A 14,023-nucleotide genomic window follows, 5' to 3' on the forward strand; every position below is an offset into this window, starting at 1 on the left:
TTGGGCCACCACTCACAGAGCCCGGTTCTGAATAGGCCACGGCCTGGTGGTGGGGCTGCAGCCCAGGAGTTGGAGACCCCTCCTACTCTTTGGCTATGTTGTTTGCTGAGGGTCCTTCTAGTGATACAGTTGGATGAAGAGGTATGTTGGACTTGTGTATTTTGGGGCATTCATGGACGTGTGGGAGGACGGGTCCACTGTTTTTCTTCTGCCATTGTTGTTAGGTGATTTGATCTTACTTGGTTGGGCCATTAAGGATGCTCCTGATCAGGTTGTCTAGTTTCTGTATTTGGTTGGTATTTGCTAGGATGTAGGCTTCTTTGTCCTCCAGTAATTCTTTGGCTTTTTGTATGTATTGTGTTTTGTCCATGATAATTGCGATTTGACCTTTATCTGCTGGTCGGATAGTGAGGCATTTTCAAGAAATGCTAGCAAATATGTGCCAAAAATGTGCGTCAAAAATAGGACATATATTTAAAGAAATGCTAGCAAATATGCGTCCTCTATTATTTACAGGGGTTTTCTTTGTTCCTTTTTAGTATAATGTCCGTGGGTAAGCATGAAGAGCCAGAGATTTTGGTATTGCCAGTTTCTCCTGAGGTGCCTGAGAGCCACAGCCCAGTTCCTGAAGAACCTCCGTCAGCTTCCGTGGAAACATCCAGTTCTGGCTCCTCAGAAGAAAGCAGTCCGACCTCCACAGAAACTGAGGCTGCAGACAGGCCTATTTCTGAAGGAGAAATTCTGTACAGCTATGGTCAGCTGCTGGCTGCAAAAGGTGATGCTTTCTCTGACCTTCTATCATTCTTGTAGCGTTTTAAGGACTCCATATCCAAGAAAATCAAGTCCTGACAGATGTCCTATAGTAACACAACTCCAAGGGTAACTTTGTAAGAGGTTTAGATTTTTTTGCTGGTTTTATTTTTCTGGAGAACACAAGGAGAGGTTTTACATATTTAAAAAGACTAGTTTGATATCATTCGGTATAATCCAGATAGGAAGGGTTGAGAATATCTTTTCACACAATAAAAATGCCACAGCTCTGAAAAATGCTTTTGTAACTTGAGACATTCTCTCTTCCATCCCATAGTTTTGGGGTTTCGAATGAAGTAATTGCTTTTTCTTTCCCTCGTGGGTATTTTGTAAGCAGATTTGACCCGATAGCCTGGCGCAATCACATTTATGAGTCCTACTGATTTGGAAGGAAAAGGAAGAAGGCCTTTCAGATTAAAGGGGAAGAGAGATGATGCCAAAACAGCGCAAGAGGGATTGCTGTAGACTTTGGCCAAAATAAATTTTGAACCTAGTCTAGAGGGAGGATTTTCCTACCCTTCTCAAAAATCTGTTTTCCAGATAGATTTGCAGACAGAAATCCAGCTGCAGCCCAAGTGTTCACTTCATAATTGTGTGCTTCTCATCTTTATAGCTTTGGCAGAAGGAGGGCTACCTTTTCCAAACCTCAGTGACAGTTTGGCCAGCACCCTTCATGACGCCCATGAGATGGTAATAAAATTTAAACATTTTAAATTAAAACACTGAACCAAATATGATGCTGTAGTTTAATGGAGTAGGTCATCTAAACGATTTCCGTAAATGACAGTTTTATGTAAATAGCAGAGTAGGAGATTGGCTTATGAAATAGGAAAAGGATCATACTTGCATCCTGGCTGACCAAAATGGTAACTAGTCTGCTTTCATACAGGGTTAATATTCATTTTTAAATCCAAGCTGAAGGGCTGGTAGCAAAATCTCTGGGAAGCCCAAATCAATGATATGCTTCTTCAGTTGAAAGCAGTACTGTATTTACCACAGTAACTAGGTGTTGACACAGTGTGTTATGGGCTTCGTATCCAAAATGTCAACTCTTCTCTACTCTTGTCATCATTTCCCCTTAGTTCCATTGAAAATGTAAGATAGGAATTGACCTTGGTGCCTACTTCATTTGATTAGTAATTCCAGTATTGTCTAGGAAGCTGTGATGTTTAGAGAAAAGAGCCCAGTGCTTGAATAAGGCTGGTGTCATACAGGTAGTCCTTGGTTAACAACCACTTGTTCTGTGACCATTCAAACTTATCCTGGCATTGAACGAGTAGTGGTTACAACCAGTATTCAAAATACCAGCTCTCCGAGCACCCTGCAGACATGCAATTGTGTTCAGGGCACTTGGCAACCCGCTTGCCATTATAACAGTTGCAGCAACCCACAGTCACATGTTTGCAATTTGTGACCTTCCTGCCAGTTTCCCACAAGCAAAGTTAACAGGGAAGCTCCAGTAAATCTCCCCCATCTGTGCAGCCTTCCCGAAGTTTGTTGCGCTCGCACTACACTTCCTCGCCTCTTACGTACCCTCTACCACCTGGCAACAGCCACCCCAAATCCCACTGAGCTTCTGCTGTACCCTCTCCCACCTGGCAACAGCCACCCCAAATCCCACTGAGCTTCTGCTGTACCCTCTCCCACCTGGCAACAGTTCCTTACCTGCCTCCCAGCCTGCTTGCTAGCTGTTTGGGACTTGGAATTTCCTGCTGGCTTCCCCATTTACTTTGGTTGATGGAAGCCAGCAGGAAGTTGCAAGGAGGTGCTTACTTAACAACCCACAATCCTTGCTTAATGACAGCAATTGGAACTGCAGGAATTACTATTGCTAAGTGACACAGTCTTGTGGCAATGCACTTTATGACTGCATTGATGGAAATTCTGGTGCCAGTTGTTGTCATAACTGAAGGAATACCTTTATTCCTGTTGATCATGATCCATGTTAGTCCATGTACTGCCAGTTTGTAGTTATTTCTAGATATTGGATAAATGAGCAGATTTATCTCAGTGGTTGGAGCAGTAATGTGTATGCATAATAAAAATCCAGATTTAATTAGCAAGATTTTTCCCTACTGAAAGGAGGGGAAAGATTGAGTAACTGTGCCCAACCTGATATTTCAAATTAAGTGGAATTAAAACTCTTAGCCATTGTGCAAACTGAGAATTCTGGGAATTGCAGTCCCAATATATCTGGCTGGTAGAAGATTGGGGATGGTTTTCCAAGAACATCATGTTTATTGTTTATTTATTTTATTCAATGGACACAGCCTGATTCCAACATATACATACATACATACATATGTATGTATATAAGTGTATATTGATGCTGTAATAAGGCCTCAGTACTTTTTCTGATAAGTGCTTTAATGCTCCTATTTTTTAAGATGCTATTTCATTGTGAGAGCCCGGAATGTCAGGAATGTGATTTATCTTTTATGAGTAGCTTGGGGGAAAAAACAACCCACTATTGTGTCTTTTAGGATTATGATCCTCCCAGTGAGGGACAAGTGATACGGAGACCTCACAGAGGACCCCACAGAGATCAGGTCCTTTCTCTCTTTTCAAAACTGAATCAAGCGCCACTTACTTTGCATGAAGAAAGTTGCCATTCAGAGGTACCATTTATTTCTAAATCTGTTGAAATAGGAATGGGCAACTTTTTTTCTTTCGAAGGCCACATTCCTTTACTATGATCTACGAAGACTCATTGGTAGTGGAGCAAACACATAAAACAAATGTGAAGTTTTATTAGCATTTTTGCTGTTTGGTAGCCAACATTTGTTTTCTTAAAAATCACTGAATGTGGCATCGTAGCAACAAATAAAAAGGATGATAAAGAGTGGAAAATCCCTCTTCTAATACTGACAATCCCATATTTTTGCATTTCCAATCTCCAACATTGTCTTCTACTACCTCGTTATTTTTCCCCATAAATGTTTTAATGTTCTTATGACACCTGTTGTTTCCATGTTTGGAACATCGCTTATTTGATGATCCAACCATGTGATAATGACTCAGACTATTAACAGCAGTAGTAATTATTAGTGGTAATAAATCAAATTATTATTATTAAAAAGAGCTTCTATGCATGCTTGTGAGAATTGTTCTAGTCCATCTTTTTGTAAACAATACCATACAGTGCTGTGTAAGCACCTGATTGCAGAAGAGCTCTTGTGTCTCTTTTAAGACGGATTCTTTTTTATAAAAAGAAAAAGAGATAAAGATAAATTGATGCTGCTCTCCTCTCTCCAGTTCAGGGATCTTTTTAATAAATAAAAGAAAGCTGATCTCCCCTCCCTCTCCCATTTGAATTGTCCTCCCCCTCCCTTTCCTTGATTCTACTTAAGTGTTCCCTCTGCCCACCTTGTGCAACTCTATGTCTCTCTCTCTCTCTCTTTAGGATACTGACAACAGTGCTGGGGAACTTAGCGAGGGTCAAAGACCAAGGCTAACAAAAACTGCTGAAAGTATCCTAATGGGACACTCTGTTTACATGGGCCAGACTACCAGACATGTTTCTAAAGAATTAACTCAACAGATGCCGTCGTCAGGACAGTGCGACAATGTTGCAGGTATTAGTTTATATAAATTATTATGAAGTACTCAAACAGATCATAATATAGCCTGAAAAAGTTTCCAGTTACCAATTTACAACATAAAACCATGGGTTTAAAACATCTGGAAGGGTTACTTCTCAACTCTAAATCCTTGGAGACAGGTAAAACCTAATGCCACGTGGTATGCTAACCAATATTTAAATTATGTAGGGATTATGTGGATTAAACACATTAAGAAAGGTAGCTTCTCTGGCTAAGATTTGCTGGCTTTTAGAGAGCGAGACGGAATGTGCATGTTCAGGCTGGCATACATTAGTCTTTGGAATTTGGAGCTGCTATTGCAGCATATTTCTTAAGATATTCTCCTTGGTTTAAATCCTGAATTTCTGTTGCCAATCAAGCAAGAGCTTAGGCAGAGGTCATAGTTCAATGGGGAGAGCCCTTAGAAATCATCAGATCCTGTCTTTTCTTGGCTGTAAGATAAGAAGGTGAGCAAAACCTTTGCCTTGACCTTAGAGTCATAGCTTCATGAAAGGAGTCTTGAGGCCCAATTCTGTAATGGGCACTTTCCAATATTGACATATATGTTTACATTTTAGTATTTTCAGAAAGCAAATACTTGAATTAAAAGTATTTTCTTGCTTCAAGAGCTCTTGATTTAAAACAGCCAAAGACAGCATACTTAAAATAACACGCTTAGCCCAGAACACATTTTGCTTGAGGGAAGCAATAGAACTCTTAGATAGTTGCAACTTTTTATGCTAATTCTGTAAAAAAATATGAATAATGTACAGCATCGTTACATGTCATTCCATCAATAGTTTAGGCTAAATGCCCATATTTTATTTTAAGCTTATTGCTTGCATTATAATTCAGAATTATTAACAGTTATGTAGCATATGAGATCATCTGGTTATAAAGATTACATATTTTCAGAATCTGTCTTTATACACAGATTAAAGAAACATATTAAATGAGCTTTTTACAATAAACATTGAGCTTGAATACTTGGAAATAAAAAGCATGTTAACTGATTCCTGGTATTAAATAATGGTAATTCTATCAAGATTTTCAATAAAAATCAATATTTTTTGTGGTTAATGTTTTAATAGAAAAATTCAGCTTAGTGTGAAGTATAGGTAGTCCTTAGTTAGCAATTACTTCATTTAGTGATTGTACGCAATTCTGATGTTGATGAAAAAGTAATTTTAGACCATTCCTCACATTTATGACCTTCACAGGTTTATAAAGCAAAGCTGAGATAAGATCATGAGCAAAGATGTGGTTTCACTTAGTGACAACTTCACTTAACAACAAAGTTTCTGGTCCACTTGTACTTGCTAAATAAGGACTGCCTATGTTTTGTCCCAGCCTATGTGAGTCCTTGCTATGCTCACGAGGAGAAACCCCTCTTCCAAGAAACAGGCAGGAACCGCAAGAAAAAACAACCCCTTTTATTCTCACAGACCTGAGTCAATGTCCAAGGCAAACAAACCCAGTCCACAGACACTCGATCCTCAACATGAACGGTTGCCTTCAGCAACCAGCACCTCCCACACCTTCCCTTTTTATAATTCAGCCAAGACATGGCTTCCTAATGCCTTCTCCTTTGCCTTTGGAGCCACCCCATTGCATTCCTCTGTCCTACTCACTTCTCTTTCCTGCGCATTTGTGCATCCGTGATTTGTCCCAACTGTTTTTCATCACTGTCCAACTCAGGGTACCAGCACAGCTGTGTCTCAGCCTGCATGCGAGTAGAGGGGCCAGGCTTCTTGTCTGACTGTAAGTCTTGGAGCTCCTCAGAGCCTTCCTCTGACTCTAATGTCACTCCAGGCCCCTCCTCCTCATCTGATTCCTCAGAGTCAGCTGCCAGATCCACTGGCTGGTGAGGAATCACAACAACCTACTATACATTTAATACAGCTGCAACAGCAGTTCTGGCAAATTTGTTTGCAGTTGTTAGGTGAGGTCAGCATAGTTGTTAAGTGAGGACTTTAAGCTTATTCTGCCCTGTGTATACTGCATGTAAATATGGTTTGTGTCTATCGATGTCTCAGATGGGCAGACTCAACCATATTTTCAACAGGGAAACTAAGCATCCCAGACCAAATTAAATCTCAAAATTTTAGAAAGAGAACATTAAGACCAAATAAGCAGGAATTAACACCAGACCAAAAAAAATCAAACAAAAAATAATACCCTGATCAAGGAACTACCAAGGAGAAAACTACACCCCCACCAAGACTGGCAGGGCAAGCTACCATATGTAAACAGGGAGCAAACCCCATTCTCACTAGCAGAGATGATGTTATCTGGCTGGGTAATGAAATATTTGCAAGCAAACAACCAAGTTCAGAGAGCACCAAAGACCACATAGTTCAGTCCTGAGCTACATATATTCTTGGGCCTAGGACAACTTGCTGCTGTCACCTCATCACCACCTCCTTGCCACTGCCGCCTCACTGCCAGACACATTGCCCCAGTCAACTTGCCACGAGGACAACTCTCACTTCAAGCCTAGGCCTTCAGCTCTGGTTTCCAAAGCTGGTCCTGCTTGAGGGAGGTGAAAATTCCCTCCACCCCACACTCCTTCTCCAAAGGCTTCCTTGCCACACTTTACAGCGCCCCCCCAAAAGGCGGGCTAAGCAGGAGTCATTGTTCCCCGCCCACGTGCGCGCGCGCACACACACACACACACCATTCTGAGCTTGAGGACTTTTATCCACATCTGAGCTGGCAAGCTGCCAATCACACCCGAGTTTGGGGAGAAGGACCTCTCCTTCGGCACGTTCTGGCGGACCTTGAGAGTTCCCTGGCAGGGAGAGGGGCAAGCAGGGATGGTGGCAGGGTGACTCGCTCACAACAGCAGAAGGTGGACTAAGCGGGACCAAGATGAAACTATAGTAAAAGTGATTGGGTCATGTAGAAGCTCAGTTAATGACAATGGGATTGTTTGATGTGTATTTGTTCAGGAAAAGATCTGTGTTGAATACATATTTTAATTATAAATGTATTCGTGGACATAGATGTCAAAGGAATGAATGTAACTCTGAAAGCATAATTTATGATGACAGATTGAGAGAATTAGTGAAGAAAATAAGGATGATAAGATGTTTTGAATATGGGACATACCTGTTTTTTTAGCATCAGGAGTTGGCCAGGTGAAATATGGGTATGGGGACAAAAAGAAGATAGTGAAAGAAATAAGACTGAAAGTAGAACAACTGTAGGGGGAAAAAAGTAAATTCCTGTATGTACTATTGTGTCATTGCAACAATTAAGGTATAATGTATAATTTAGGGTTAAAATTGCCCCCATTTTGTGTGGTGCAACTCTTCATGAAAACTTTCATTATGCTTTCTCCCAATATTTTAAAAAGATGATATTAAGAGATTTATGACTAAACTTTATTTATGCCAACATTCAAAACATTTTCTCTCCGTTGGCAAAATTCCCACCAGTTATTTCGAAAAATCACGAGCCTGTGTGTAAAGTGCAGTGAGCTACTCTGTTAACATAAGGAACATGTTCAAAATACAGTGAGTAAATGAAAGATTTGCTCCTCTTATCTGAGAATAACCTACAAAGAATGTTGACAGCAGTGTTTTAGCCATGTGATCTCACATACAGTGATTTATCAAGCCATTTTTCATTTATAGTTGTGCATTAGAAATAATAAAATTTTAAATAGAAACCGTGCTGTTAATATGTTTTTAATCTCTCAGGAGATATTCTTGGTGTTCCTGATGTTACTCATGGGCCAATGAGCATAGCTGAACTGGCTCAACCTGGCTCTCTAGGGGCATATGGAAACACCAACCTGACACCTCAGTTGGATGACTCATTGCAGGTAATACGACTGAAGAGCCTTAGCCAATGTATTAGGCTGTTTTAGTATTCTTTTAAATATAGAGTACTCAAATGGATGTAATTGTGCTAATGACCCAAAGCCAAGAAGAGGTATTCTGGACTTTGGAAAAGCTTTTCTGTATATTTCAGTGTAGCCTCTTCCTATGCATTTTACAAGATTTCATTAGAGGTAGAATCTCGTGTTTTTTGTGTATTGTCCTACTCTTATATCTGGAGTGGGTTTTGAAGCTGTTATTTTGTCCTCAGGAAAAAGAAAAGTGTTTTTCTAATCTGAATTCATATGGACTGAAGTTGAATTCAGATGTTACAAGAAGTTTTTGTTGATAGTTTCAGCTACCATGGAGATAGCTGTCTAGATTTTGTTTCTTTGCATGGAATATTTGCATCCCATTTCTTATTACCCATCCAAAATGTAAATACACATTCATATAACTAAAAATCCAGCTCAGCTTCTTGTCATTTCATAGTCCCACCTACATAGATTTTGTAGTACCTATGTCAGTAAAGGTGATGAAAAATCAGTATTTCTCTGCCTTCTAGAGAGCAGCCCTGTTTAGAGAGGCCTGGACCCTCCAGATATGGGGGAGTTGCCTTGCAGACTGTTGCGAGGAATATTCTAAGCATCTGCCAGATAAAGTATCTCAGATTCACTCCCAGTTGGACACCGAGGCATTGAGGCAATCCTATGGAGTTGACTGTGGCTCAGTCTGGTTTGATTATCTAGGACAGGTGTGATCCTGTTAGTCCTGAGGAAGTGGATGGGGTCCTTGGAACAGTGAATGTGACCACCTATAAATTGGATCCATGGTCCTCCTGTTTAGCTAAGGCTTACTGAGAGAGGAGATGTGGTTGGTCTTGGTGGTAGTTAATTTGGTCTTGAGGAAAGGGGAAGTCCGGTTTATACTTAAGAAGGCAATGGTTCACCCTCTCCTCCAGAAGCCATCACTGGACCCAAGAATGTTGGGAAATATTTGCCCTGTCTCCAAACATTCCTTTTTAGAGAAGGGTTTTCAGACTGGAGGGAATGGTTAAGAGGGCCCTGATTTTAGAGTCTTCGCATGCAGTAAGTGGCACAGGACGGACCTCCCCCAGAATCCTTGAAGCCTTATCTTGCCGATCCCAAGGGAATGCAGTTAGTCTGTCAAGATTCTTATAACATAGATGACTCGCTATAAAACTACTGTTGAGTCCTCACAAGTGGTTCTGATAGCCTTTGCCTGACAACTAACATCCACCTAAAGCTGCTGATTGAGGTCATGCAGTGGTACAGAGTAAGATATCAACAGAATGTTGATCATACCCCGGTCGGCCATGTGATGCTTTGGAGGTTCTATCACAGTTTCTGGAGGCTAAGGAAGTCTGGAGGGAAGGAACAGTCTTCAACGTAACCTTAGCAAGGCTAAATAGCTTAGAGTGTTAGGAGTTGTCCTAGCCCAGATAGAACCAGTTCACATTTGGGACTCCTCCTGGACTCTCAGCTCATGTTTGATGAACAGGTTGCGGCCATCACGAGGAGGTCTTTTGCTCAATTTTATCTTATGTGGCAGTTGTACCTTTTCCTGGATCAGGAAGCACTGTTTACAGTCACTCTTGTCCTAGTCAAGAATTACTGCAATGTATTTTGTATAGGGTTACTCTTAAAAAAACATCCAGAAGCTGTAACTGCACACTTTAGTTACACCCATGTAACACCATTGCTTTTCAAGCTGCACTGCTTTCAGATACAATTCAAGTGCTGGTTATTACTTATAATGCCTTATATGGCATGGCACTGGATTATTTGTGGGACTGCTTCTCTCCAATTGTTTATAATGTGAGGTCCAACAGGACAGGCGTGCTTTGGATCCCATTTAGTGAGACCCAGAAAATGGGCCTTTTGAACCCTATTACTGGAAGTTTTTAAGAAGAGATTGGAGAACCATTTGTCTGAAATGGTATAGGGCTTCCTGCCTGAGCAGAGGGTTGGACTAGAAAACCTCCAAGGTCCTTTCCAACTCTGCTATTCTGTAAGAAATTCAGGGACCACATTGTCCATGACTTTCTGAACCTGAATCAGACTGGAAAGCAGAATCAAAAAGGCTTGCGATTCAACTTGCCATAATCTTGCCAACTGCTCGGAAAGCTTTAGATTTGTTTGTGTTTCCAGGCTTGGGGGTAAGGAGATTGATTTGTGCCCAAGACATGTTGTGGCATTTGTTGTTTGAGTATTGCCTTGGTAGCCATTTAGGTGTATATATGTCTCTGTGTATGGCTATGGATTTGGGGTTGCACATATTATTGCCTGTATTTGTTTTTTAAGGATTTTATATGCTTTAACCACTCAGAGTTACTGTGGTGAGTTGGATGATGAAATAAATACATAAACAAACCATATGTACATGACGTGTAATTATTTTTTCCCTGTATATTTTCTAAACTTTCAGTTTGGCTATACCCTTAGTATCTTCTCTTCCCCCGTCCAATCAGACCCAGCCCCGCTTCGCTTAGATTTTCAAGATCAATTTAGTTAAATGCTGCCACTGGAATTAATAAAGTAAAATAGTCTCAAATGCTTAGGGTAAACAAGGATTTTGCTACTTTTGAAACATATCTTTGAGAGGAGCATCTCTTAAAAGAAGTCACCTCAGTTTATGACAGTACTTACTGAGAAATGTCAATTTTTGATAGATGGTAGGGGTTGATCCACAAAATATGATTTCTCACATCTTCCGTTACTCATTTCAAAGTAAAAAAATATCTCCGTGTTCAGGGCAAATGTTATAAAACTACAGTCTAGTGTTCTGTTTATTCTAATTGGTATGAATGGCCATTATGGATTAGGTCTCATTTTATCAGTACTGCTTTCATGTGTGCTGGAAAGAAAGCGTGGACAAAGATAAATGTGGAACAATATTTTTTTAATTCGGTTCTTGAAGTTACTTGATCCAGTTAGATATCATAATATTAACGTGTTTTATAACTGCCACGCAGACAAAGCCCCAAGAAGCACTCCAGGAAATACCAGTGAATTCCAGAATCATCTGTGTAAAACCAAAATCCGAACATACACAGCAGAAAGGTAAATTATCCTGTTACTGTGTTTGAAACCTGTTGCCCTGACCCATATTGAATTGTCAGATTTGGGGGATGTGAGTGCTGCATAAAGTTGAGGGCTGAGTATATTTTTGTCACTCTTTTTAACCCATTGCTTGAACACCAAAGGTAAGGAATGGATACATGGGTGAAGTAAAGGTAAAGACACATGAGAATAGGCCAGAGAGTTCCCAGTTCTATCCACCCTGAACAGGGCTTCCAAGTAATCCAAGTCCGAAAGGAAAAGGTCTTAGGCATTAAAAAAAGAAATCAGCTGAGTGACCTTGGACCAGTTACTCTTTCTCAGACCTAGGAAGAAGAGAAAGGCAAGCCACTTCTGAAAATCTTATCCAGAAAACTGTAGGAACTGGTCCAGGAACTTGCCAGGAGTTCCTGACTCAGAAGCACCACCAAAAAAAGGAAAATTGTATCTCTTGTATATTACTTATCTCAATTTTGCAAGCTGTTAAAATTCAGTGGTATAGATATTGAGAGAAATGGCGAGATTGAAGGATATAGATTATAGAATCATGCTTCAATCTCTTTTGAGATTCTGAACTTTTCAAAGTTTCCTGAGGGAAAAATAATGCAGAGATATCTAACAGAGTATAAAAACATATATTTGCATTTTCTTATACAGTTATACTTGTCTGAAAACTGGGATTAGCGGTGGCTCCCATGAATGATCTCTTTTGAGGTAAATCCTCATTTGATGCTGGAGAGCATATATGAAGTTTTAGCCAATCTGCTTGCATCTGACTTCTTGACCACCAGATGGCAGTGGCTTGTGCTTATAAGGGAGGAAGGCTATGAATAGAGCTCCCCTTCTTACAAAATGGAAAATGACACAACCAACAAAATTATTCTAGATGTTAGTGGCTATTTAAGGGATAACTGCTTTGCTGTAAATGCCATATAAAACAGAATTTAATTAGACCATGTTGTAGCAGGATAATTGTTGATGTTTATTATTTTATGGCAAGCTAAAGTCTTTTAGCCCTAGATCAGTTGGAGATAGCTTCAGATTACAGCCTTTTTCTACATAATAAAATGTCCTGTTGGACATAAAGGAGATTATCTTGAAAATGATGAAGAATGATTTTACATTCAACAAATTATCATGGTAATATATATTTCATCTATAATATTTATTTTATTTTTTATTTTAATTCCATTTATATCCCGCCCTTCTCCGAAGACTCAGGGCGGCTTACAAGCTTAGCAGCAGTAATATATTTATGCTGGAAATTTTATAGGCTCTTCACTATAATATAGTAAATATTACTTATTTTTTTAAATAATCATGAACTATGAGCAGTATATAGTTACAAGTTTATAAAGAATGAAGTGTTTCTTGTTTGAATCAAAATGTTTGTGTATGGTAGCACGTGTATGTGTATATGTGTGTGTGTGTATGTGTGCGAGAGAGAGATTAGGGGGTGAAGGTTCGTTCTCCAAGCTTATGGTTTGGTTTCCGAATGTTTTGTTACCAGGTAACATCTTCAGTGGAGCTTAGAGGATGTCAGTGTCAATGTCCTTCTGTTTATAAGGGCTTCAGATGTGGGTTATCAAGTGAGGGTCTTGTGATGGGTCAGGTGTGAGTCATCAGTGAGAGGCTTGTGATGGGGTGGGGTTATATCAGGTCAGGGTCATTGGGAAGAGAACTGCTGGTGGGGAGGGGAGAGGGCTTGTGTGGGTTGGTTGAGGGTCAGTATTGTCTGGTTGGCTGTGCGATTGATTTGGATTCTGAGGTTGCTGGACTTATTGGAAATATTGGGAAGCTTTCCTTTCAAACTTTCTCCTATTATCTATATTAAATACATTACAAAATTAATATTTATTTTCAGAAGCTTTATTGGTAAATTCTGGTAAGAAAACCATATAAGTTGTTAGTTATTTCTGATTCCAGTAACCTCTAGATTTGCCAGATAATTACCCTTTTAACTTTTTAATGAAGCCTTGCTTTATGCTTAAGGCCTGCAATCAGGTGCAAATAGATGTCGGTTTTGTCCTGTTAATCCTACAATTTGGACAAAGTTGCTTTGACCAATGAGCTGGACATTATTGCTTCCCATTAGAGTTGGCCATTAGGATGGCCATTAGAGTTCCCATTAGAGTTCCCATTAGGATGGCCAGTGCCAAATGGAGGGAAGCAATGAGGAGATGCTTTCTGATCTGTTACCTAGAACTTTCAAAAAAGTCCCTGCTTGATATGTCGTATTTTCTGGAAAAGCAGTACCTTTTTAATACTGTAGCATATGTAATGCTTAAATGTTTCTACCTATTATAAGCATCAGCACTCTCAAAATTTCACAGGCCAATAAATTTAGATGAAGTCTTTTCATATATTGACTCTTTCATGATACGTAATTACATCATATTAAGGAGAACATTTGGTGTAGTGGTTAAGGTGCTGGATTCAAAATAGGTGACCATGAGTTCTAGTTCTCCCCTAGGCACAGAAGCTAAATGACTGATTTGGGCCACTTATTCTCCCTCGGCTCAACCCATCTCACAAGACCGTTTTAGGGAAAATGGGAAGAAACATTATGTTCATCCCCTTGAGTTATATAATATAAAGGTATCGCTCTAATAAATAAAAATAAACAATGGTAGGTTACAGGAAAATATTAAGAACTCTGTACTATTACTATCTGACACATTTTTAAACATTGGATCTTGTGAAAATTTTGCTTCTTACACAAATCTTT

The 14,023-nt window shown here is 39.7% G+C and overlaps 1 protein-coding gene across 5 annotated transcripts in view; it reads left to right on the top strand.

Annotated features, from left to right (window-relative positions):
- The window catches only part of KIAA0586, a 95,269-nt gene that overhangs the window by 48,321 nt on the left and 32,925 nt on the right, over window positions 1-14,023 (top strand). For all 5 annotated transcript variants that reach the window (XM_081313156.1, XM_081313157.1, XM_081313154.1 and 2 more), the window contains exons 27-32: window positions 540-775; window positions 1,424-1,500; window positions 3,294-3,428; window positions 4,214-4,385; window positions 8,096-8,220; window positions 11,211-11,298. In XM_081313156.1, the coding sequence (XP_081169282.1) occupies window positions 540-775; window positions 1,424-1,500; window positions 3,294-3,428; window positions 4,214-4,385; window positions 8,096-8,220; window positions 11,211-11,298 (833 nt within the window). The remainder of the gene's footprint in view (window positions 1-539; window positions 776-1,423; window positions 1,501-3,293; window positions 3,429-4,213; window positions 4,386-8,095; window positions 8,221-11,210; window positions 11,299-14,023) is intronic.

The sequence above is a fragment of the Vipera berus genome (genome assembly GCF_964194415.1).
Source record: "Vipera berus genome assembly, chromosome: 1".
In the NCBI taxonomy this organism is placed as follows: domain Eukaryota; kingdom Metazoa; phylum Chordata; class Lepidosauria; order Squamata; family Viperidae; genus Vipera; species Vipera berus.